Consider the following 26,075-nt stretch of genomic DNA (forward strand, 5'->3'; position numbering starts at 1 on the left):
ACTGTGTACATACATTACATTACTGATTCTGAGTTACATCCTGTATTATACCCCAGAGCTGCACTCACTATTCTGCTGGTGCAGTCACTGGGTACATACATTACATTACTGATCCTGAGTTACATCCTGTATTATACTCCAGAGCTGCACTCACTATTCTGCTGGTGCAGTCACTGTGTACATACATTACATTACTGATCCTGAGTTACATCCTGTATTATACCCCAGAGCTGCACTCACTATTCTGCTGGTGCAGTCACTGTGTACATACACTACATTACTGATCCTGAGTTACATCCTGTATTATACTGCAGAGCTGCACTCACTATTCTGCTGGTGCAGTCACTGTGTACATACATTACATTACTGATCCTGAGTTACATCCTGTATTATACCCCAGAGCTGCACTCACTATTCTGCTGGTGCAGTCACTGTGTACATACACTACATTACTGATCCTGAGTTACATCCTGTATTATACTGCAGAGCTGCACTCACTATTCTGCTGGTGCAGTCACTGTGTACATACATTACATTACTGATCCTGAGTTACATCCTGTATTATACTCCAGAGCTGCACTCACTATTCTGCTGGTGCAGTCACTGTGTACATACATTACATTACTGATCCTGAGTTACATCCTGTATTATATCCCAGAGCTGCACTCACTATTCTGCTGGTGCAGTCACTGTGTACATACATTATATTACTGATCCTGTACTGATCCTGAGTTACATGCTGTATTATACGGCACCAGCAGAATAGTGAGTGCAGCTCTGGAGTATAATACAGGATGTAACTCAGGATCAGTAATGTAATGTATGTACACAGTGACTGCACCAGCAGAATAGTGAGTGCTGCTCTGGAGTATAATACAGGATGTAACTCAGGATCAGTAATGTAATGTATGTACACAGTGACTGCACCAGCAGAATAGTGAGTGCAGCTCTGGGGTATAATACAGGATGTAACTCAGGATCAGTAATGTAATGTATGTACACAGTGACTGCACCAGCAGAATAGTGAGTGCTGCTCTGGAGTATGTCTGTTGGGGATCCTTCTGTATCTTGATGTGTTGGTAGTTGGTCCCTGATACATACACATTGTCCCGTTATAAGTTATTTTCCTGTATTCGTGTCCTTTTCTTTTGGTAATTCCTCAATCATGAGAACATGTAATTGATACATTGATCTTGTTACATTGTTGCATCATTTTAACTTCTTACCTTTCGGCGCTGCCTTTTTTTGTTTTGTTTTTTACACCTTTGCGCCGTTTTCTTTTTAGTCACACACTCATCCATCAGCTGTACATATGTGGATGTATGATCCCGGCTGTGTGACATAATGACCTGGAGCGGTGTACATGGCGTACAGCTGGTGCCGCCCCTCCCCCAACGTCTAATACAAACCATGTGTCAGTCATCGCCCAATAAATGAGTGCGGCTCATTACTGCTCGCCATGCGCTACATGGTACTGATTATACCCTGCACAGGTCTCCTTTAAAGGGCTCCTCACCTCAATCGGGAAATCAAAAAACCTTCATGGCTGATTTTTATATCATTGCTCCTGCTGAGCTTGTGGTGGTCTCATGCCTGGGCTCCCATGTACCTGCACTGAGTACCTGTCTGTCCATTATTCTTGTGGATAAATGTCTGCGGGTGGATAGCCCCTTTAATGGAAACATCATGGTTTGGCAGGGGCAGTAATAAATGTAATAATAATATCCCTGGTGGTCTAGGGCAGTATAAGGGTAAGAAAACCTATTACTAGCCTAGAATCGTGACGTGGTTAAAATAAAACTTTCATGATGGTCTTTAGCATTAAAGTATTAAAAGTTAAGTCCCTGGTGGTCTAGAGGAGTGAAAGGTTTTATATCTAGGATGTGAAGTAGTTAAAGATAAAATCCTTGGTGATCTAGTGCAGAAAAATGGTTAATGGTGACGTCCTTACTCGTGTAGAGCAGGAAATGGTTTAAAACTACGGTAATAACCCAGTGGTCTAGGACTGTAAATGGGAGTTCAAAATATACCTGGTGGTCTAGTGCTGTGAAAAAAAAATCTTGGTGGGTTAGGGCTGTAAAATGATTAAAATGTAATCTCCTGATGGTCTAGAGTAATGAAAAATGTACTAAAAATAATATCCCTGGTGGTCTAGAGCAATGATAAGTTTAATGAAAAAATATCCCTGGTGGTCTAGAGCAATGATAAGTTTAATGAAAAAATATCCCTGGTGGTCTAGAGAAATTTAAAGTTTAATAAAAATAATATCCCTGGTGGTCTAGAGTAATGAAAAGTTTAATAAAAATAATATCCCTGGTGGTCTAGAGCAATGATAAGTTTAATAAAAAAAAATCCCTGGTGGTCTAGAGAAATTAAAGGTTTAATACAATTATCCCTGGTGGTCTAGAGCAATGAAAAGTTTAATAAATAATATCCCTGGTGGTCTAGAGCAATGATAATTTTAATAAAAAAATATACCTGGTGGTCTAGAGAAAAGATTAATAAAAGTATCCCTGGTGGTCCACAGCAATGAGAAGTTGAATGAATACTATCCCTGGTGGTGTAGGGCAGTAATGAGAATAACTAATTTCCTGGTGGTCTAGAGTGTGTCTAGTGAAAGTTCAATCATGAATCAGGAGGCTCAGGATGAACAGTACTAGTACTTTTATGTAAAACATTATAACATAACTTATCTGGGTTTTTTTCCCCCAGCGTCGGCCGAGGAAGGGCTGGTACGGCTGGTGAACGGATCTGGTCCTCATGAAGGACGCGTCGAGGTGTACCATGACAAGCGCTGGGGTACGGTGTGCGACGACGGTTGGGATAAGAAGGACGGTGATGTGGTGTGCAGGATGCTGGGCTACAAGGGAGCGGAAGAGGTGTACCGGACCGCCAAATTTGGCCAAGGTAAAAAAAAAAAAAGCGTCTCTTGTCTTTTAGTCTACTCCATAAAAACGTTAAAACTCATTGGTAAAGACAACAGTCCCATCAGGGAGGGTTCTCCCGACACTTACTATTCTATTAATTGGCCCTTAGCCTGATGTGAATGCACCTTTAATTATACAATTGATCGGAGCTCAGATACGGCAAAGGCAGCAGAAAAAAGGAACAGAATTGGAATTCTTCTGCTGCTACTTGTCTCCAGTCACATCCAGAGCTGCGTTCACACTACTGCTGCCTGAGACGGAGCAGCAGGTCATGCTATCAGCATCTAGTGAGAACCTTACAGCTTCCATACTGTGCCACAGACAGCAGAGTGTCAGGGAGACGTGAACTCCTGCAGAATTGTGAGCGCAGCTCTGGAGGTGACGCTAGGAACTGGTACAAGATCAGTAACAAGGAGAAGTTACAGGATTATCAGTTATCAGCGCTGGATGAGGCCTGGACCTGGGCAAGTGATCAGGAGGGTCTCATTCACAGACAGCAAGCAGAGGTCTGGGGAAGAAAGAGTTAATGATAAATCTGCCAACTGTGGCTGCAGCTTTGGGGGGATGAGGTGTAGTAGTGGTCCCCCATGGTCACATGATATACCCCAGCAATCAGTGGGGGGCTCTTACTGATGGTCCGCGAGCTACGAGTTTCCTCGGCCCTAAAGGTTCTTGACATGAAGGAGGAATTTGTTGTTTTCTGAGACTCTGGCAGCCGCTTATCTCCTCCACCAGCGCTGGACTTTCTGGACTAGCAGATGCCAGTCTTTGGGACTTTCTAAATCATCAGGTGGCGGGCTGTTGGACTTTCTGGGCTATCGGATGTCGGGCTGTTGGACTTTCTGGACTATCGGATGTCGGGCTGTTGGACTCTCTAGGCTATCGGATGTCGGGCTGTTGGACATTCTAGGCTATCGGATGTCGGGCTGTTGGACTCTCTAGGCTATCAGATGTCGGGCTGTTGGACTTTCTGGACTATCAGATGCCAGGCTGTTGGACTTTCTGGACTATCGGATGTCGGGCTGTTGGACTTTCTAGGCTATCGGATGTCTGGCTGTTGGACATTCTAGGCTTTCGGATGTCTGGCTGTTGGAATTTCTGGACTATCGGATGTCGGGCTGTTGGACTTTCTGGTCTATCGGATGTCGGGCTGTTGGACTTTTTGGGCTATCGGATGTCTGGCTGTTGGAGTTTCTGGACTATCGGATGTCAGGCTGTTGGACTTTCTGGACTATCGGATGTCGGGCTGTTGGACTTTCTAGGCTATCGGATGTCGGGCTGTTGGACATTCTAGGCTATCGGATGTCTGGCTGTTGGAGTTTCTGGACTATCGGATGTCGGGCTGTTGGACTTTCTGGTCTATCGGATGTCGGGCTGTTGGACATTCTAGGCTATCGGATGTCTGGCTGTTGGAGTTTCTGGACTATCGGATGTCGGGCTGTTGGACTTTCTGGTCTATCGGATGTCGGGCTGTTGGACTTTTTGGGCTATCGGATGTCTGGCTATCGGAGTTTCTGGACTATCGGATGTCAGGCTGTTGGACTTTCTGGACTACCGGATGCCGGGCTGTTGGACTTTCTAGACTATCGGATGTCGGGCTGTTGGACTTTCTGGACCATCAGATGCCGGACTGTTGGACTTTCTGGACCATCAGATGCCAGGCTGTTGGACTTTCTGGACTATCGGATGCCAGGCTGTTGGGCTCTGATGCTCCCCGCTGTCTATGCTCCGGTCTCCAGGATACATACACATTAGTATATAAGTTTGCAGCCCGTGTCGTCCCACCAGGTGGGAGTCATTAGGGTCCGGACTGTGGAGGGCCGCAGCACATAATGGGGGGTTTCCTCCCGTGTAACGAGCCGCAGCGCCCAGAGCGCTCGTTACTTTCTCTGGGGTCTTCATCTAATTACTCGTCAGGAGACGTCGGCTGTGAACCCCCTGTTCAGGCCCCATCCATAGCGCATGGCACATCACACATATGGCAGATGCCCATGTTTGACTGGCGGCCTGGACACGTGCGGAAATAGTAAACCGCGCAGCTCGGAGATTTGCTCCGCAGATGAAGATCTGGTGCTGAACATGTGGGTGATTGCAAACAAATCCCGGGTGATTGACAGCGGCGCGTAGCGAGTGTGGCGGCGGCTTTGTAGAGCTCCTTGTATCTGGGTTACAATCTGATGACTATAAACAGAGGAGGCCGCCGCGACTTTAAATATACAAATCACCAGGAATCGCGCGGTATGCGGCCCGCGGGGCGTGCGGTGTACTCGCTATAGCGACTGTCGCCCCATGCTTGAGGAGCAGACATTGGGGTTCATGCTCCAATCTGGAAGACAAAACCACCAAACCGCCACATTGAGCCAATTTTTTGACCGTAAACCGACACCACAACAGTGACTCCATTATTATATCTGCTCCCAAAATGATACAATGTGATGCCCCTCTAAAAGGGAATTTGTAGAAAAAATGGGGACAGAGGAGTATGGAAGGGATAAAGGGGATGGAGGATTCTCTAGGAGAGGGACAGAGGAGTCTGGAGAGGACAAAGGGGTCTGGAGGAGGTCAGAGGTTTCTGTAGGAGGGAGACATGGTTCTGGAGAGAACAGAAAAGTCTGGAGGGAACAGAGGAGTCTGGAAGGGACAAAGGTGCCTAAAAGAGGGGAACAGAGGAGTCTTGAGGGGACATTGGAGTATGGAGGAGTCTGAGGAATATGGAGGAGGAGAACAGGAGTCCAGAGGCAACAGAAGAGTCTGGGCAGAACAGTGGAATTTGGAGGAGGACAAAGGAGTCTGGAGGCGGGGAACAGAGGAGTCTGGACAGAACCGAAGAGTCAGGAGTGAAAACAGTCTGGAAGGGACAGTGGGGTATGAAGCAGACAGACTAGGAGAGTCTGGAGAGGACAGAGGGGTCTGGAGGAAGAGAACAGAAGAGTATGGACGGAACAGAGGCGTCTGTAGAGGAAAGTGGGGTATGAAGAAGACAGAGGAATTGGGAGCAGATAGAAGAGTCTGAAGACAGCTCCTCTATCCTCTAGGAAGCTCATGCACATGGAATCACTCTCCATCAGCTCTCCATCAGCTCCTCACTTACCAGACTGTCAGAACGAGGGCAAGATAATTGCATCTAACATGTCCCTGTTCCTACTGATGGGGGCTTTGGCATCATTCAGTGGGCACCACCCCGGGACCACCTATACGATGGGATCCTATAAGAGGTTCTAGGACTTTACTGGACTTGGATCACAATTAAAGATCTCCTAAATCCCCCTGGACCTCAGACCATCACTGGTCGGACACCATTATATGTTCCTAGCCGGCACTTTCCGTGACTTCTCCTTCTTCGGCACAGAATGAGACTTGATCCGAGCGCTGTTTATACTAAGTGATTGGTGACGGCTCAGTAATGAGACCTGCGGGATGCAGATTGAGTGGAGTTTATTACCATTAATTGTAATTAATAAACATAACGCTGCTCCGTTCCCGAGAGGCCGAGGGGAGGTGTTGGCAGGCGCATTAATTCTGGGAGCCGGTAACGAGCGGATACATTTCTCATTACGATGTTGTCTTAAAAGGAATGAATGACAATTAGCAACCAGTTATATGAAATACTGATCAGCAGCATTCGGGAACACGTCAATGTCTGCTCACCATGATGAGGACATCATTCAATATTTGAGATTTTCAAAAAGAGCTCTGACCCGCTGGTGGCCGTACTTCCATGGCCAAAGCTCTGTTCCTTGACCCAGGTACTAATTCTTCTTGCAGAGATCAAGAAAAAGTTTAGGAAGTCAAGCGGACAAATCTCTCAGAAACATCTCAAACAAATCAAATCAGAAGCATACTCTGTACTTACGAGGACTGGATAAGAACGAGGACTGGATAAGGACGAGGACTGGATAGCGATGAGGACTGGATAAGGACAAAGACTGAATTGGCTGATAAATTGCTCCTGATCCTTTGGCTATCTACAAGAGACAGCGTAGAGAACTTTTTTTATTTTGGAAGAGAGACATTTTAGATGCTCGAGAAACTGCTGAAGAAGTCCTACTAATGACCAGAGGGAGCCCTTCACCATGAAGGTATTAATTGTTAAGCCAAATATTGAAGCTGGAAGACTCTTCTAGCAACTTCCTACAAACAGACGTACTTTTATGACCTGTTCCAGTGAATGGACCTGAACTTCATACTTGTTAGTATTTCGAGCTGACCTTAGCCAATACACGGCTCCTCTGCAATACCAATATCCTCGATAAAGACCATTATTGGCCAAAATGTTGGACCTTCTCTTGCCGGATCAAAATAAAGTATTAACTTATTGCATCAAGATCTTCGTTCTCCATCATCATTTCAGTGCTGAGGTTTTTCCCAACATGAAATCAGGACTGCGGTCCTTTCATCAAGCAAGTACACTTCATGGTCAAGCAGTGCAGTTATTTCCTCCAAAATACTGATGGCTTTGGTTACAGAAGAATTTCTAAACTACCGACGGTTCCAGTGAGCACTTTCCTGGGTCACAATCCAGAAGTGGAAAGAACATCATTTCACCATAAACCGGCCACAACCAGAAGCTCCCCGAAAAACACAGAGGAGTGAAAAGAATTATCAGAAGTGATGTCCAAGAGCTGAGGACCACCTGTGGAGAGCTACAGAAAGACCTGGAATCAGCAGGTAGAATTGTTTCATAGAAAATAATGAGTAATGCACTCAACCTCCATGGCCTGTAAGCATGCTCACCACACAACCTCCATGGCCTGTATGTAATCCCACCACACAACCTCCATGGTCTGTATGTACGCCCACCACACAACCTCCATGGTCTGTATGCACGCTCAACATGCAACCTCCATGGCCTGTATGCACACTCACCACTCAACCTCCATGGTCAGTATGCACTTTCACCCGGGAAGACTTCTTTGCTGAACAAAAAGTGTTCAATCGCATCTAGTTTGCTCAACAACATTTAGACAAGCCTGTGAAATAACATAGTTTGGTCAGATAAGACTAAAATTGAACTCTTTGGATGCCATAATACACCATGTTTGGAGGCCAAAAAGCACTGCATATCACCCCAAAACATCATATCAGCAGTGAAGATTGAAGGTGAAACATTATGTGTGGGCTGTTTTCAGCATATGGCACTAGCGAACTTCTTGCGATTGAAGGAAGGATAAATGGACAAATGTACCGAGATGGAAATCTGCTGCCATCTGCCAGGATGACTAAGATGAAACGAGGGTGGACAAACTCTCAACTGGTTTCAGAGAAAGAAAATAAAGCTGCTGGAATGACCGAGCTGATCACCGGACCTGAATCCAATAGAAAAGGTATGGAAGAAACTAAAGCTCAAAGTTTATAGAAGAAGCCGCAGGACCTTCAGGATATGAAGAGTATTTGTATGGAAGAATGGGCAAAAATCAAACCTGAGAAAGGCCTGCGACTAGTTTCTCCATACAGGAGGCGTCTTGAAGCTTCACCAGCAACAAAGACTTTTGTATGAAGTATTAAGTAAATTTCAGTAAGCGTGTTCAATAGTCTTTTCATTATCACACATAACTTCTCATTATCACACATAACTTAATTTATGGACATCTATGGATGATTTCTTTGACTGTGTGGATTGGACGGGTTGTTACCAACATCTGGCGAGAATTTCATATCACCAGCACCTTTAGAAATAGATTAACTTAGTAAATTGGTGACGTGTTCAATACTTATTTCAGCATCTGTATATTTCACCAGCTTCTTGTGCCGACATTAGTCTGACTTTAGGTGATACTTTTGGTAACCTGGCACCTGTGGTGCCGAAAAGTATCAGTGGAAAATTTGGGGCACCCTTGTAGATTTGTGTGCTGTGATAACTTTGACCAAGGTTTCAGACCTTAATTAGCCTGTTAGGGTTATGTCTTGTTCACTATCACCATTAGGAAAGGTCAAGTGATGCAAATTTCCCAGCTTTATAAAAACCCAGCCTCCTCTAAGCTTGAGCCAAAAACAGCAGCCATGAGTTCATCTAAGCAGCTGCCTGGCACTCTGAAAATGGTGGTGGTAAGATTGCTAGAGAAGCATATCAGAACCCCCGCTTGACTACAAAAGACCTTCAGAAAGATTTAGCAGACTTTGGAGTTGTGCTACATTGTACTATTGTTCAAAGACACCTGCACAAATATGGCCTTCATGGAAGTATCATCAGAAGAAAACCTCTCCTGCGTCCTCATCATAAAATTCAGTCTGATAAGTATGCAAAAGAACATCTAAACAAGCCTGATGTATTTTGGAAACAAGTCCTGAGGACCAATGAGGATAAAATAGAACTCTTTGTCCACAATGATCAGAGGTATGTGTGGAGAAAAAAGGGCACAGAACTTCAGGAAAAGAACATCTCGCCCACCATTAAGCATGGTGGTAGATCAATCATGCTTTGGGGCTGTGTTGCATCCAATGGGACGGGGAACATTTCACAAGTAGAGAGGGAAAGATGGATTTAATGAGATTTCAACAAGTTCTTGATGCAAACATAACACTAATCTGTAAAAAAGCTGAAGGTGAAAAGAGGAAGAGGAAGAGGATGGCTGCTACAAATGGATAATGATCCTAAACACACGTCACAATCCACAGTAGACGACCTCAAAAGGTGCCAGCTGAAGGTTTTACATATCCATCTAAAATGAAATGTGCAAATGAGAATGAAACATGGTGGGGAACAGTGATTTTTGGTGGTAGGATTATTTTCTCTGGCCGGCCCGCTCTTTGTGGATCTATTGATTTTTCTCGCACTCACGGTCCTTCAGATTAATTGCTGTAAATTGTGTTTAGTCTGAGGATCTGGCAGCAAGAAAGACTCAATTAATCCCATGTACAAACACGTTTCCCTCTGCCCTTCTATTGTCCGAGAGAGGTGCCAAAATGCAAAATGATGCCAGCGAACACAGCCTTCATATGCCAGGGTACATGCCAGGGTTTGTGAACATTACACATAAAAAGCTCCATCAGAAGAATGAAACCAAACCAGACAAAAAAAAAAACAACAACAAATGTTTCGAGCATTTCTGGAACTAAACAAACGGAACAAGGAGGTAAAAATAATTTTGATATAGCAGAATTGGGCTTCAATGCTCACCATGGATATGGCCAACTCTTCTAGTGAAGCCCTGGTTGGCTCTAGACCAGGGTTTCTCAATTATTCTAAGCTTAGACCTGTCATCATAATTTGTAGCCCCTAAGGATATGTTACTGCACTACTTTACAACTATGAAATGCGTTTGGAAAGTACGCATTCCCTCTCTCTTGGGGCATGCATAACTGGAGGAGAGCTGCATATGTAGACCATAAAACCTCCAGACCAGTTATGATTGCCATAGATGTGTCATGGTTGTCCATTGCCCTAGAGATGTTCAATATGTGAGCAGGTTGCAAGATGCAGTAATGGGTCGGAGGTAGAGCAAGGGTTAACGTGGGGTTTACTTTAACAGATATGCTCCTCGCAGGGAGAAAATGTGGAAAACAGTATGATCGAACAAGAGGCTTGGAACTCAGGGAAAACAGGGGTAGTGAATAGGGGAGGAAGTTTAAGAATAGCAAACGTATCAGTCCGGCGAAGTCAGAATGCAGTTTTCGGGATGAGAGAGTTGGCATCAAGGCCGTGGTGCGTATGGGGTCCGGTGTAGTCCTGGAGAAGATGGCGTCCTGGATCCTGGCGGCGGCGGTGATTGCTCGTGGTCCGGTGGATGGTCGGCGGGACGAGAAATTACGAGCAGGGTAGAACACAGTCTATTTCCTTCTCAGAGTCCATAGACAAGGCACGATGAGAACAGATATAACGGGAAATCCCTCACGGCAGGTGACCCGGGTTCCCCGTGAGCGCGTCTATGTCCTGAATGCGTGACTTGTCACTCATGATCAGCGAAGTCAGCGGGGACCGGATGCGTCTTTGTCAGCAGTCTCTGGTCACGGCTCTCAGACCTTTCTGGCATGGGCCTGCTGTGTCAGGATGCTCTACAGTAGGAGCCCTGACACTGCCCTTCTTCCCACTAAGACTGACTGATTTCCCGCGCTCTGCAGCTCTTTTATCTTAGCCGCGCCGCCTACTCCAGAGTGCAAAGGTCGGTCCGGGGCCTTATGCTTTCCCCCCATGCAACCTGGGTGACAGCCCTGACAGTTCCGGATCCATCACGGAGTAGGTTTGCCTGATCCGGGTCTTCTCCTTTCAAATACAAGAATCCAAGGAAAAGATTCATAGTCACTAAAGTGTCCTCCCCACTAGTGCTCTGGGGCACCACATCATGTGCATCATCTATGGACAGGAGAGCACGTTCATCTTTCAGCACCAGAAATGTTCTTGCTCTGAAAATTTGTCAGTCATGACATTTCTACACATTCCTCCTGTTTAGGTCCAATGTGAAAAACAGAACACAAAGATAATACACACAGTGATGTCACAGTACAGGGATAATACACACAGTGATGTCACAGTACAGGGATAATACACACAGTGATGTCACAGTACAGGGATAATACACACAGCGATGTCACAGTACAGGGATAATACACACAGTGATGTCACAGTAGAGGAATAATACACACAGTGATGTCACAGTACAGGGAGAATGCACACAGTGATGTCACAGTACAGGGAGAATGCACACAGTGATGTCACAGTACAGGGATAATACACACAGTGATGTCACAGTACAGGGATAATACACACAGTGATGTCACAGTACAGGGATAATATACACAGTGATGTCACAGTACAGGGATAATACACACAGTGATGTCACAGTACAGGGATAATACACACAGTGATGTCACAGTACAGGGATAATACACACAGTGATGTCACAGTACAGAGATAATACACACTGATGTCACAGTACAGAGATAATACACACGGTGATGTCACAGTACAGGGATAATACACACAGTGATGTCACAGTACAGGGATAATACACACAGTGATGTCACAGTAGAGGAATAATACACACAGTGATGTCACAGTACAGGGAGAATGCACACAGTGATGTCACAGTACAGGGATAATACACACAGTGATGTCACAGTACAGGGATAATACACACAGTGATGTCACAGTACAGGGATAATACACACAGTGATGTCACAGTACAGGAATAATACACACAGTGATGTCACAGTACAGGGATAATACACACAGTGATGTCACAGTACAGGGATAATACACACAGTGATGTCACAGTAGAGGAATAATACACACAGTGATGTCACAGTACAGGGAGAATGCACACAGTGATGTCACAGTACAGGAATAATACACACAGTAATGTCACAGTACAGGGATAATATACACAGTGATGTCACAGTATAGGGATAATACACACAGTGATGTCACAGTACAGAGATAATACACACAGTGATGTCACAGTACAGGGATAATATACACAGTGATGTCACAGTACAGGGATAATACACACAGTGATGTCACAGTACAGAGATAATGCACACAGTGATGTCACAGTACAGGGATAATACACACAGTGATTTCACAGTACAGGGATAATACACAGTGATGTCACAGTACAGGGATAATACACACAGTGATGTCACAGTACAGAGATAATGCACACAGTGATGTCACAGTACAGAGATAATACACACAGTGATGTCACAGTACAGGGATAATACACACAGTGATGTCACAGTACAGGGATAATGCACACAGTGATGTCACAGTACAGAGATAATACACACAGTGATGTCACAGTACAGGGATAATACACACAGTGATGTCACAGTACAGGGATAATACACACAGTGATGTCACAGTACAGAGATAATACACACAGTGATGTCACAGTACAGGGATAATACACACAGTGATGTCACAGTACAGAGATAATATACACAGTGATGTCACAGTACAGGAATAATACACAGTAATGTCACAGTACAGGGATAATACACACAGTGATGTCACAGTACAGAGATAATACACACAGTGATGTCACAGTACAGGGATAATACACACAGTGATGTCACAGTATAGGGATAATACACACAGTGATGTCACAGTACAGGAATAATACACAGTAATGTCACAGTACAGGGATAATACACACAGTGATGTCACAGTACAGAGATAATACACACAGTGATGTCACAGTACAGGGATAATATACACAGTGATGTCACAGTACAGGAATAATACACAGTAATGTCACAGTACAGAGGTAATACACACAGTGATGTCACAGTACAGAGATAATACACACAGTGATGTCACAGTACAGGGAGAATACACACAGTGATGTCACACTACAGGGATAATACACACAGTGATGTCACAGTACAGAGATAATACACACAGTGATGTCACAGTACAGGGATAATACACACAGTGATGTCACAGTACAGAGATAATATACACAGTGATGTCACAGTACAGGAATAATACACAGTAATGTCACAGTACAGGGATAATATACACAGTGATGTCACAGTATAGGGATAATACACACAGTGATGTCACAGTACAGGAATAATACACAGTAATGTCACAGTACAGGGATAATACACACAGTGATGTCACAGTACAGAGATAATACACACAGTGATGTCACAGTACGGGGATAATACACAGTAATGTCACAGTACAGGGATAATACACACAGTGATGTCACAGTATAGGAATAATACACAGTAATGTCACAGTACAGAGGTAATACACACAGTGATGTCACAGTACAGAGATAATACACACAGTGATGTCACAGTACAGAGATAATATACACAGTGATGTCACAGTACAGGAATAATACACAGTAATGTCACAGTACAGGGATAATACACACAGTGATGTCACAGTAAAGAGATAATACACACAGTGATGTCACAGTACAGGGATAATATACACAGTGATGTCACAGTACAGAGATAATACACACAGTGATGTCACAGTATAGATATAATACACACAGTGATGTCACAGTACAGAGATAATACAGTGATGTCACAGTACAGAGATAATACACAGTGATGTCACAGTACAGAGATAATACACACAGTGATGTCACAGTACAGGGATAATGCACACAGTGATGTCACAGTACAGAGATAATACACACAGTGATGTCACAGTACAGGGATAATACACACAGTGATGTCACAGTACAGGGATAATACACACAGTGATGTCACAGTACAGAGATAATACACACAGTGATGTCACAGTACAGGGATAATACACACAGTGATGTCACAGTACAGAGATAATATACACAGTGATGTCACAGTACAGGAATAATACACAGTAATGTCACAGTACAGGGATAATACACACAGTGATGTCACAGTACAGAGATAATACACACAGTGATGTCACAGTACAGGGATAATACACACAGTGATGTCACAGTATAGGGATAATACACACAGTGATGTCACAGTACAGGAATAATACACAGTAATGTCACAGTACAGGGATAATACACACAGTGATGTCACAGTACAGAGATAATACACACAGTGATGTCACAGTACAGGGATAATATACACAGTGATGTCACACACAGTAATGTCACAGTACAGAGGTAATACACACAGTGATGTCACAGTACAGAGATAATACACACAGTGATGTCACAGTACAGGGAGAATACACACAGTGATGTCACAGTACAGGGATAATGCACACAGTGATGTCACAGTACAGAGATAATACACACAGTGATGTCACAGTACAGGGATAATACACACAGTGATGTCACACTACAGGGATAATACACACAGTGATGTCACAGTACAGAGATAATACACACAGTGATGTCACAGTACAGGGATAATACACACAGTGATGTCACAGTACAGAGATAATATACACAGTGATGTCACAGTACAGGAATAATACACAGTAATGTCACAGTACAGGGATAATATACACAGTGATGTCACAGTACAGGGATAATACACACAGTGATGTCACAGTACAGGAATAATACACAGTAATGTCACAGTACAGGGATAATACACACAGTGATGTCACAGTACAGAGATAATACACACAGTGATGTCACAGTACAGGGATAATATACACAGTGATGTCACAGTATAGGAATAATACACAGTAATGTCACAGTACAGAGGTAATACACACAGTGATGTCACAGTACAGAGATAATACACACAGTGATGTCACAGTACAGAGATAATATACACAGTGATGTCACAGTACAGGAATAATACACAGTAATGTCACAGTACAGGGATAATACACACAGTGATGTCACAGTACAGAGATAATACACACAGTGATGTCACAGTACAGGGATAATATACACAGTGATGTCACAGTACAGAGATAATACACACAGTGATGTCACAGTATAGATATAATACACACAGTGATGTCACAGTACAGAGATAATACAGTGATGTCACAGTACAGAGATAATACACACAGTGATGTCACAGTACAGAGATAATACACACAGTGATGTCACAGTACAGAGATAATGCACACAGTGATGTCACAGTACAGAGATAATACACACAGTGATGTCACAGTACAGGAATAATACACACAGTGATGTCACAGTACAGAGATAATGCACACAGTGATGTCACAGTACAGGGATAATACACACAGTGATGTCACAGTACAGGGATAATACACACAGTGATGTCACAGTACAGAGATAATACACAGAGTGATGTCACAGTACAGGGATAATACACACAGTAATGTCACAGTACAGAGATAATATACACAGTGATGTCACAGTACAGGAATAATACACAGTAATGTCACAGTACAGGGATAATACACACAGTGATGTCACAGTACAGAGATAATACACACAGTGATGTCACAGTACAGGGATAATATACACAGTGATGTCACAGTACAGAGATAATACACACAGTGATGTCACAGTATAGATATAATACACACAGTGATGTCACAGTACAGAGATAATACACACAGTGATGTCACAGTACAGAGATAATACACAGTGATGTCACAGTACAGAGATAATACACACAGTGATGTCACAGTACAGAGATAATACACACAGTGATGTCACAGTATATATATAATACACACAGTGATGTCACAGTACAGGAATAATACACAGTAATGTCACAGTACAGAGATAATATACACAGTGATGTCACAGTACAGGAATAATACACAGTGATGTCACAGTACAGAGATAATACACACAGTGATGTCACAGTACAGGGATAATACACACAGTGATGTCACAGTATAGATATAATACACACAGTGATGTCACAGTACAGAGATAATACACACAGTGATGTCACAGTACAGGGATAATACACACAGTGATGTCACAGTACAGGGATAATACACACAGTGATGTCACAGTACAGAGATAATACACACAGTGATGTCACAGTACAGAGATAATACACACAGTGATGTCACAGTACAGGGATAATACACACAGTGATGTCACAGTACAGGGATAATACACACAGTGATGTCACAGTACAGAGATAATACACACAGTGATGTCACAGTGCAGAGATAATATACACAGTGATGTCACAGTACAGGAATAATACACAGTAATGTCACAGTACAGGGATAATACACACAGTGATGTCACAGTACAGAGATAATACACACAGTGATGTCACAGTACAGGGATAATATACACAGTGATGAAACAGTACAGAGATAATACACACAGTGATGTCACAGTATAGATATAATACACACAGTGATGTCACAGTACAGGGATAATACACACAGTGATGTCACAGTACAGGGATAATATACACAGTGATGTCACAGTACAGAGATAATATACACAGTGATGTCACAGTACAGGGATAATACACACAGTAATGTCACAGTACAGAGATAATATACACAGTGATGTCACAGTACAGGAATAATACACAGTAATGTCACAGTACAGGGATAATACACACAGTGATGTCACAGTACAGAGATAATACACACAGTGATGTCACAGTACAGGGATAATATACACAGTGATGAAACAGTACAGAGATAATACACACAGTGATGTCACAGTATAGATATAATACACACAGTGATGTCACAGTACAGGGATAATACACACAGTGATGTCACAGTACAGGGATAATATACACAGTGATGAAACAGTACAGAGATAATATACACAGTGATGTCACAGTACAGAGATAATACACACAGTGATGTCACAGTACAGAGATAATACACAGTGATGTCACAGTACAGAGATAATACACACAGTGATGTCACAGTACAGAGATAATACACACAGTGATGTCATAGTATAGATATAATACACACAGTGATGTCACAGTACAGAGATAATACACACAGTGATGTCACAGTACAGGAATAATACACAGTAATGTCACAGTACAGAGATAATATACACAGTGATGTCACAGTACAGGAATAATACACAGTAATGTCACAGTACAGAGATAATACACACAGTAATGTCACAGTACAGGGATAATACACACAGTGATGTCACAGTACAGAGATAATACACACAGTGATGTCACAGTACAGGGATAATACACACAGTGATGTCACAGTATAGATATAATACACACAGTGATGTCACAGTACAGAGATAATACACACAATGATGTCGCAGTACAGAGATAATACACAGTGATGTCACAGTACAGAGATAATACACACAGTGATGTCACAGTACAGAGATAATACACACAGTGATGTCACAGTACAGAGATAATACACACAGTGATGTCACAGTACAGGGATAATACACACAGTGATGTCACAGTACAGGGATAATACACACAGTGATGTCACAGTACAGAGATAATACACACAGTGATGTCACAGTACAGGGATAATACACACAGTAATGTCACAGTACAGAGATAATATACACAGTGATGTCACAGTACAGGAATAATACACAGTAATGTCACAGTACAGGGATAATACACACAGTGATGTCACAGTACAGAGATAATACACACAGTGATGTCACAGTATAGATATAATACACACAGTGATGTCACAGTACAGAGATAATACACACAGTGATGTCACAGTACAGGGATAATACACACAGTGATGTCACAGTACAGGGATAATACACACAGTGATGTCACAGTACAGAGATAATACACACAGTGATGTCACAGTACAGGGATAATACACACAGTAATGTCACAGTACAGAGATAATATACACAGTGATGTCACAGTACAGGAATAATACACAGTAATGTCACAGTACAGGGATAATGCACACAGTGATGTCACAGTACAGGGATAATATACACAGTGATGTCACAGTACAGAGATAATACACACAGTGATGTCACAGTATAGATATAATACACACAGTGATGTCACAGTACAGAGATAATACACACAGTGATGTCACAGTACAGAGATAATACACAGTGATGTCACAGTACAGAGATAATACACACAGTGATGTCACAGTACAGAGATAATACACACAGTGATGTCACAGTACAGAGATAATACACACAGTGATGTCACAGTACAGGGATAATACACACAGTGATATCACAGTACAGGGATAATACACACAGTGATGTCACAGTACAGAGATAATACACACAGTGATGTCACAGTACAGGGATAATACACACAGTAATGTCACAGTACAGAGATAATACACACAGTGATGTCACAGTATAGATATAATACACACAGTGATGTCACAGTACAGAGATAATACACACAGTGATGTCACAGTACAGAGATAATACACAGTGATGTCACAGTACAGAGATAATACACACAGTGATGTCACAGTACAGAGATAATACACACAGTGATGTCACAGTACAGAGATAATACACACAGTGATGTCACAGTACAGGGATAATACACAGTGATGTCACAGTACAGGAATAATACACAGTAATGTCACAGTACAGGGATAATACACACAGTGATGTCACAGTACAGAGATAATACACACAGTGATGTCACAGTACAGGGATAATATACACAGTGATGTCACAGTACAGAGATAATACACACAGTGATGTCACAGTATAGATATAATACACACAGTGATGTCATAGTACAGAGATAATACACACAGTGATGTCACAGTACAGAGATAATACACACAGTGATGTCATAGTACAGGGATAATACACACAGTGATGTCACAGTACAGGGATAATACACACAGTGGTGTCACAGTACAGGGATAATACACACAGTGATGTCACAGTACAGGGATAATACACACAGTAATGTCACAGTACAGGGATAATACACACAGTGATGTCACAGTACAGAGATAATACACACAGTGATGTCACAGTACAGAGATAATACACACAGTGATGTCACAGTACAGGGATAATACACACAGTGGTGTCACAGTACAGGGATAATACACACAGTGATGTCACAGTACAGGGATAATACACACAGCGATGTCACAGTACAGGGATAATACACACAGTGATGTCACAGTACAGGAATAATACACACAGTGATGTCACAGTACAGAGATAATACACACAGTGATGTCACAGTACAGGGATAATACACACAGTGATGTCACAGTACAGGGATAATACACACAGTGATGTCACAGTACAGGGATAATACACACAGCGATGTCACAGTACAGAGATAATACACACAGTGATGTCACAGTACAGGGATAATACACACAGTGATGTCACAGTACAGGGATAATACACACAGTGATGTCACAGTACAGGGATAATACACACAGTGATGTCACAGTGCAGGTATAATATACACAGTGATGTCACAGTACAGGGATAATACACACAGTGATGTCACAGTGCAGGTATAATATGTGCCTCCGTGTTTTAATGGTGTTATAAGTTCCTATTCTGCTAGAATTACCCCTCCGGCCGTCAGTAACGTGTGTGTATATGACAGGAGAATTGGCTTTTAAGGTCTCTCAGCACATTAGTAACTGTGTTATTACAGAGGACATTGAGGGTCTCTGACTCCCACCCATCCTGACATTTATTTATTTTTTTAGATTTTTTGAAAAATGTTTAATTTGTGTATTTTTCCACCCACCAAGAAAACAAACAAACAATTAATTACGTTTGTGTTTTTGTAGGCACTGGACGCATCTGGATGGATGACGTCGCCTGCAAAGGAACCGAGGAGTCGCTACTGCAGTGCATGTTCTCCACCTGGGGCAAAACCAACTGCGGCCACGCGGAAGATGCCGGCGTGACCTGTATCAAACAGTGAGCCACGAGGTGGAAGACACTGGAACCTTGATCATGGAGACGTCCGATCCAATCCAGGCGTGGAGAATCACCGCATCTTATGTTGTGTCTCGTGGCCCGAGCATCGCGGAGAGACCTTTACAGACGACCGACCGTTGGATGAGACTTTGCTTCTTCACCGTCTTCAGGCTCGTAGGGAGGAAAACAAAGACGGTCACGCTTCCAATCCCATTTATTGTTTATGAAGCCAAGGAAATATTCAGAGAGGGCACATTACTCTAATCTGGAGAAACCATGACCGGGCCAATGGTGTCCATTGTGGTGGAACTTCTCCACGTTTAGTATTATGGCACCTACGAATGAAGGCTGAGATTCGAGGTGCTCACACTAAGCTTCAAAAACCTCCATGTACATGTAAGGTACAACATATAAGACGTTTATCGCGCCCCCACTATCGAGAACCTAGCAAGCAATACTGAGCACTAAACATAAAAAACCGAACCAAAAAAATACTGAGCAGATATTTACTCTACTCGTTTTATCTGATGAACGTTTCTTTTATTTTGCGCTTTTCTCTTTTTTTGACTTTTATATATTGAAAACTAATGGAAGACCTAAGACCATAGAAGGGGAGACAATATGGCGCCCTGGTGGGCAGCCGTGTGGTCGCAGTACAGCTTCTTCCTTTTTTTTTTCTTTTACTTCCGTAGCTCGTGCAGAGGGAAGATGTCGCTGAGCCAAGTCGAGACTATATACTGAGGAATATGCAGCGATAATGTGATTATATGGAATAAAGTCAAGAACATTTTTTATGAAGCCCCGTGTCTTGTTATTATTTAGACCAAGCTGCTGTATCTCAGCCGTGTGAGATACTGTACCACAAGCAATGGTGGAAAACATCAAAATAAAACAATGTCGTAAAGATCTTCTTCCGGGTCATCCAGTTGTACAGTACCCCTTCTTAGGTCAGCCATTCCTGGTGGTCCAGTGGTTCTGTTGCACCTTTGTTGATCCAAATATTTTGTGCCCATAGACAGAAATGCTCTACTTTATGGACTTACATTGATTTAGTTTAGTATACATCCCTGGTGGTCCAGTCATTCCATCATTATCATTCCTGGTGTCCTAGTGGCAACTCCTTGTGATTCAGTTACTTAGTGTTGCATTTTAGTGTTCATTTTTCATAGTTCTTAACCCAGTGGCCATTTGTTTTTGTTTTTCAAATTAGCCCTGGTGGTCTAGTGGTTATTGGACTTGCCTCTATTACAACCTGTTCTACAACTCAGGAAGTCAAGTGATTATATGACTTTATTCTATCACACATAGGTAGTATATTTACAGTATATACAGAGAGTGCATGAATAGCAGTGCTGGGAAAGATACGATTATTTTGTGCTCCCACTCCGAAGAAATCCATTTCCTAGTACAAGATGTATTCTGACTCTTCAGGGCAGTATGACTCTCTAAATCCTTAGCCATCAATCCCTTAGATAACTGTATGATTGTTGTATTCACATGCAAAGCGTCCTCAGACAGTGCCAACTCAGCCGTGCTGACTTGTAATAAGAGTCCAGGAGAAAAAGAGTTGATTTTCTCTGAAATCTTGTATTAAGGTACAATGCAGCAGGTGGAAAGAGTAATCCCAAACAGAGAAGTATGCACGTGCAGCCAAAGATGGCTAGAGCAAACTGAATAATGAGGAAGAAGGGAGGAGCAAGGGCTAACATCATCAACTACAGGAGAGAAGAGGGGACAACTTCAAACGGCATGGATTCTGCCTAGCAACAACAGAATACAATGCAGAAAACACACAACAGGCTGTTCCCATTCATGGGACACAACAGATGTCCTGCCTACAAATTAAATATGGCTTCTGATTACTTGAAAGGTGACAACCACTTTAACAATATAGCCATAGCTAGCAGGAAGTGGGGATGAGTAGCATTTGACACTGAGCTGCAGCATGAAGGCCATGAAGTATGTAAGAATGAGTATCAGGCCAGACACGGCTCGTAAACTGGTTCCCGAGTGAGAAGAATTGTGACCTGATAACTGTGAAGTGTGGGCTACGAGATTATGGCGGCCTGTAGAGGTGAGAGAGGCTGTGACCAGCACAACGAATCTGCTGTGCTGCCCACAGAGTGACCAAGAGAAGGAGGACCCTCTTGTGAGATGGTCGTAACCATCAAGTTTGTTGCCTCTGTGTGAATGAGGTTGTTGAACTGATTGGGTACTTCGTCATCCTTCCGCCATCATTGAATGCACAGCCACTCTACCATCGAGGGCCACTGCATCCTTTTCTATTTAAAGGGGTATGCCTTCATCTCTTTTTCAAGGGGTTTGCTGCATACTCAGCAACCAAAACCAACCCCAATCCCATTTGCAGACCATACAGCCTGACACTAACAGTTTATCGGGGGGAAACTTTACACATTAATAACGTGTGTACGAGAGAAAGGGGGAACTACTACTTCACAGAGAGCACATAGGGGAATTGCTACTTTAAAGGGGCACTGTATTACTTTTTCGAGGAGGGGATTTTACTATGTGCACTAAGAATGGTATCATTTACTGTTTAGGGGCATTAAAAGTTTGTAGGGTACAAAACATTAAACTATTATTGTCTGGTGCGTAATCCGTATCTTTGGCCCTGTTTGCCCGATTATATGTAGGGCACAATACATTTAGCAATTTTGTTTTGGGGCTGCTGTCTCTGTAAAGAGGTAAAACACAAGAAGAGTCTGTGGGCGGTTACCTTCTCGGCTCTGTGCCTGGAACCATTGAGCTGTGCTGCAGGTTCCCCATGGGGAAGACTTAGAGACTGGGACAGGAAGGAAGCGGGCAGAGAGCAGGAAAGGCACGCACGCAGGAGACAGAGCAGCGGTCAGAGCAGGGTGCAGCTGCGCTCCGGAAGAGAGAGAGCTCCCGGTCTGAGGACAAATACAGAGAGACTGCCCAGAAAGACTGCATCTTGTGAGTACATGAAAGCGGACTCTGCTGTGACTGGAGAGGGGTGCTTTGAGACCAAAGGAAGTAGAGACATTGGCCCGTGCAGAGGCTTCGACCCCCTGGTCCCTGCAGTATCAGTACAGAGACTGTGATTCCTGGTACAGAGACTTAACAGTGCAGAGCCCCTGATTCCTGGTACAGAGACTTAACAGTGCAGAGCCCCTGATTCCTGGTACAGAGACTTAACAGTGCAGAGCCCCTGATTCCTGGCTGTGCTGTAAAAGCTAAAGACTCAGAGCCTGTGCATACCACATTAACTCCCGAAACCCCAGGCAGCAGGCTCCTAGAGACTACTCAGCCCACGGACAGCAGAGGGACGACAAGTGCCGCTGTTTCTCGGCGCCTCCGTTGGAGAAGACGACCCTTCAAGCAAGTCCTCATCAGACTGATAAGTGTTCTTTCCTCAAGAAATCTTGCTTACTTTGGTCACATTGTTTTACTCCCATATTTTTGCACTGTTTTATTGCTAGTTATTTTCCATTGCTTCCCCCCGCGAGGAGAACCTGATTCCTGTTATTAAACCCCTCAACTGTTGGTCTGTCAATTCCGTGGTGACATACTCAGTACCTGCATACTATTACAATTGGCGTAGTCGGCAGGATGTCACACGGTAGTGCGGACAGGGTAGATCAACAGCTGGGGAAGTTCCCAGGTCTAGCATTTCCCTGGGAGCCATGTTGAATAATTTGCCAAGGTTCACTGGGAACAATGTAATGCTGTGGAGCTGGATGGAGCATATCCGGGGAATGATGCGGATGCACCCCATGACACCAGCCCTGGAGGCAGAAATTGCATTGATGGCTCTGGAGGGGGAGGCGCGGGATTCTGTCATGCATAGGTCCCCCCGGGAGAGAGATACCCTGGACAAAGTGCTGCGCATACTTGAGGAAACGCATGGGGACCCCACTGACGTAGGGGAACTTCGCATGTGACTGTTTCACCGGGTACAACGGGAGGGGGAGACCGTGACCCATTTCATGAACGCCCTACAAGAGCTTCACACTGCTATCAGACGAAAGGATGGTGTAGAGGTTGGGTCAGTTGATGTGGTGCTCAGAGATCAGCTGGTGATGGGACTGCGTGAAACAATGATGAAACAGGCACTGCGAGAGCGCATGCGAGTAAAGCCAGACATGACTTTCTCTGAGGTTGGCAGAGAGGCGCGTGTGCGAGAACAAGAACAGGGAGTGACGGGGCTGGTGGGAAGGGTGCAGAGCGGGGAGGTAACCACCACCGCAGACAATATCCCCCAGTGGGTGGAGGACCTGAGAATGGAGATTAGACAGGTCCGTGAAGAAATGGCGGCCTCCAGAAGAACTCTGGCAGAAGGGCCCGACCCTCTGATGCGAGACAGAGAAGCTGCCCCCCGAAGGGAGGGTGAAACTACCAGGAGGAGAATCCCTCTTACATGCTACACTTGTGGAGAATCCGGCCACAGTGCTCGATGGTGTCCCCGGTGGAGCCGACCATCCACGTACCCGCCTTTAAACTAGGTGGCTCTGAGCTTGAGGGGCACCGCTCAGAGCATGAAGAACAGAGGAGGAGGAGTAAAAGTCCCCAGAGCCTTGTTTCCACGTGCCCTCTGGTCTGGGCAGAAATCAATGGAAGAGCAGTGCGATGCTTGATAGACACCAGCTCACAAGTGACCACCATGCCTGAGAGATATTTCCGCCGTCACTTCACAGAGGCGCTACGGCCCGAATGGGGCCCTGTGATCAAACTTATGGCCGCCAATCACTTGCCCATCCCGGTCGCAGGGGTGGTATGGATGAACATAGAGGTCTGCGGAAAAGACCTTGGGAGAAGAGGGGTGGTACTGGTGGATGGAGAGGTAGCTAAAGACCATACCGTGATCCTGGGCATGAATGTGTTAAAAGACCTCGGAAGCCTTGTTTTCAACGAGTCCCCGGAACAGTTCCTGCAACAATGGAGCGACCAAACCCCCCAGAGAAGGGTCTTTCAACAACTGATACGGATCGCCCAGGTCCGGGAAGCATACAGCAACGGAAAGTGTTGTGAACTCTATTTTTGGGCTCCCTCTAGTGGTCACAAGCGGTACTGTGTAGTGTTGTCTTTCTGCAGGTTGGCTTCATCACCTGGTTCGTTATCCTTGGTTGGTTTCCTATTTAGCTCACCTGGATACTCAGTTCCTTGCCTGCTATCAATGTATTCAGTGCTCTTCAGATTCCTGGTGACTACCTTGCTCCCGGTCTCTCCAAGACAAGCTAAGTTTTTGTTTGTTCAGTTTCTGATTATCAGCGTTCATCATGTTTTTTGTCCAGCTTGTTAAAATGTGATTTCTTACTTGCTGGTTGCTCTAGGGGACTGAGTTTCTCCCCTCACACCGTTAGTTGGTGTGGGGGTTCTTGAAATCTCAGTGTGGATATTTTGTAAGGGTTTTTTACTGACCGCATAGACCCCTTTTCTATTTTCTGCTATCTAGAATTAGTGGGCCTCTTTTGCTGAATCTGCTTTCACCCCTGTGTATGTGCCTTCCTCTTACCTCACCGTTATTATCTGTTGGGGGCTTCTATATCTTTTGGGGATTATTTCTCTGGAGGCAAGAGAGGTCTTTCTTTCTCTCTAGGGGTAGTTAGTTCCTCAGGCTGGCTCGAGACGTCTAGGATTTTAGACACGTTCACCGGCTGCCTCTAGTGTGGTTGGATAGGTTCAGTTTTGCGGTCAGTCCAGTTTTCCACCTCCCTAGAGCTTGTCCTATTTTTAGTCACCTTGCTGGAGTAATTTGTGATCCTCAACCACTAAGGATCATAATTGGAAAGGAACTCGGCAAAGTATTCACCCCCACCTCAGTCAATCAAGTGTTGCCCCCTGGGCAGACGGTGCTTCCCCTGCCTGTATGAGCTGGCATCCCGCTGGAAGGGGTCGAAGTCCAAATTGAGCCTAGCAGAGCCGACCAGCTGCC

At 44.0% G+C, this 26,075-nt stretch overlaps 1 protein-coding gene across 1 annotated transcript in view; it reads left to right on the forward strand.

The window, feature by feature from the left end:
* SCARA5 (scavenger receptor class A member 5) overlaps positions 1-20,959 on the forward strand; it is a 323,038-nt gene extending 302,079 nt beyond the window's left edge. The window contains exons 8-9 of the mRNA XM_077291789.1: positions 2,713-2,907; positions 20,029-20,959. Of these exons, the coding sequence (XP_077147904.1) occupies positions 2,713-2,907; positions 20,029-20,165 (332 nt within the window). The 3' untranslated portion in view covers positions 20,166-20,959. The remainder of the gene's footprint in view (positions 1-2,712; positions 2,908-20,028) is intronic.
* The last annotated feature ends 5,116 nt before the right edge of the window (positions 20,960-26,075 follow it).

The sequence above is a fragment of the Ranitomeya variabilis genome, chromosome 2 (genome assembly GCF_051348905.1).
Source record: "Ranitomeya variabilis isolate aRanVar5 chromosome 2, aRanVar5.hap1, whole genome shotgun sequence".
In the NCBI taxonomy this organism is placed as follows: Eukaryota; Metazoa; Chordata; class Amphibia; order Anura; family Dendrobatidae; genus Ranitomeya; species Ranitomeya variabilis.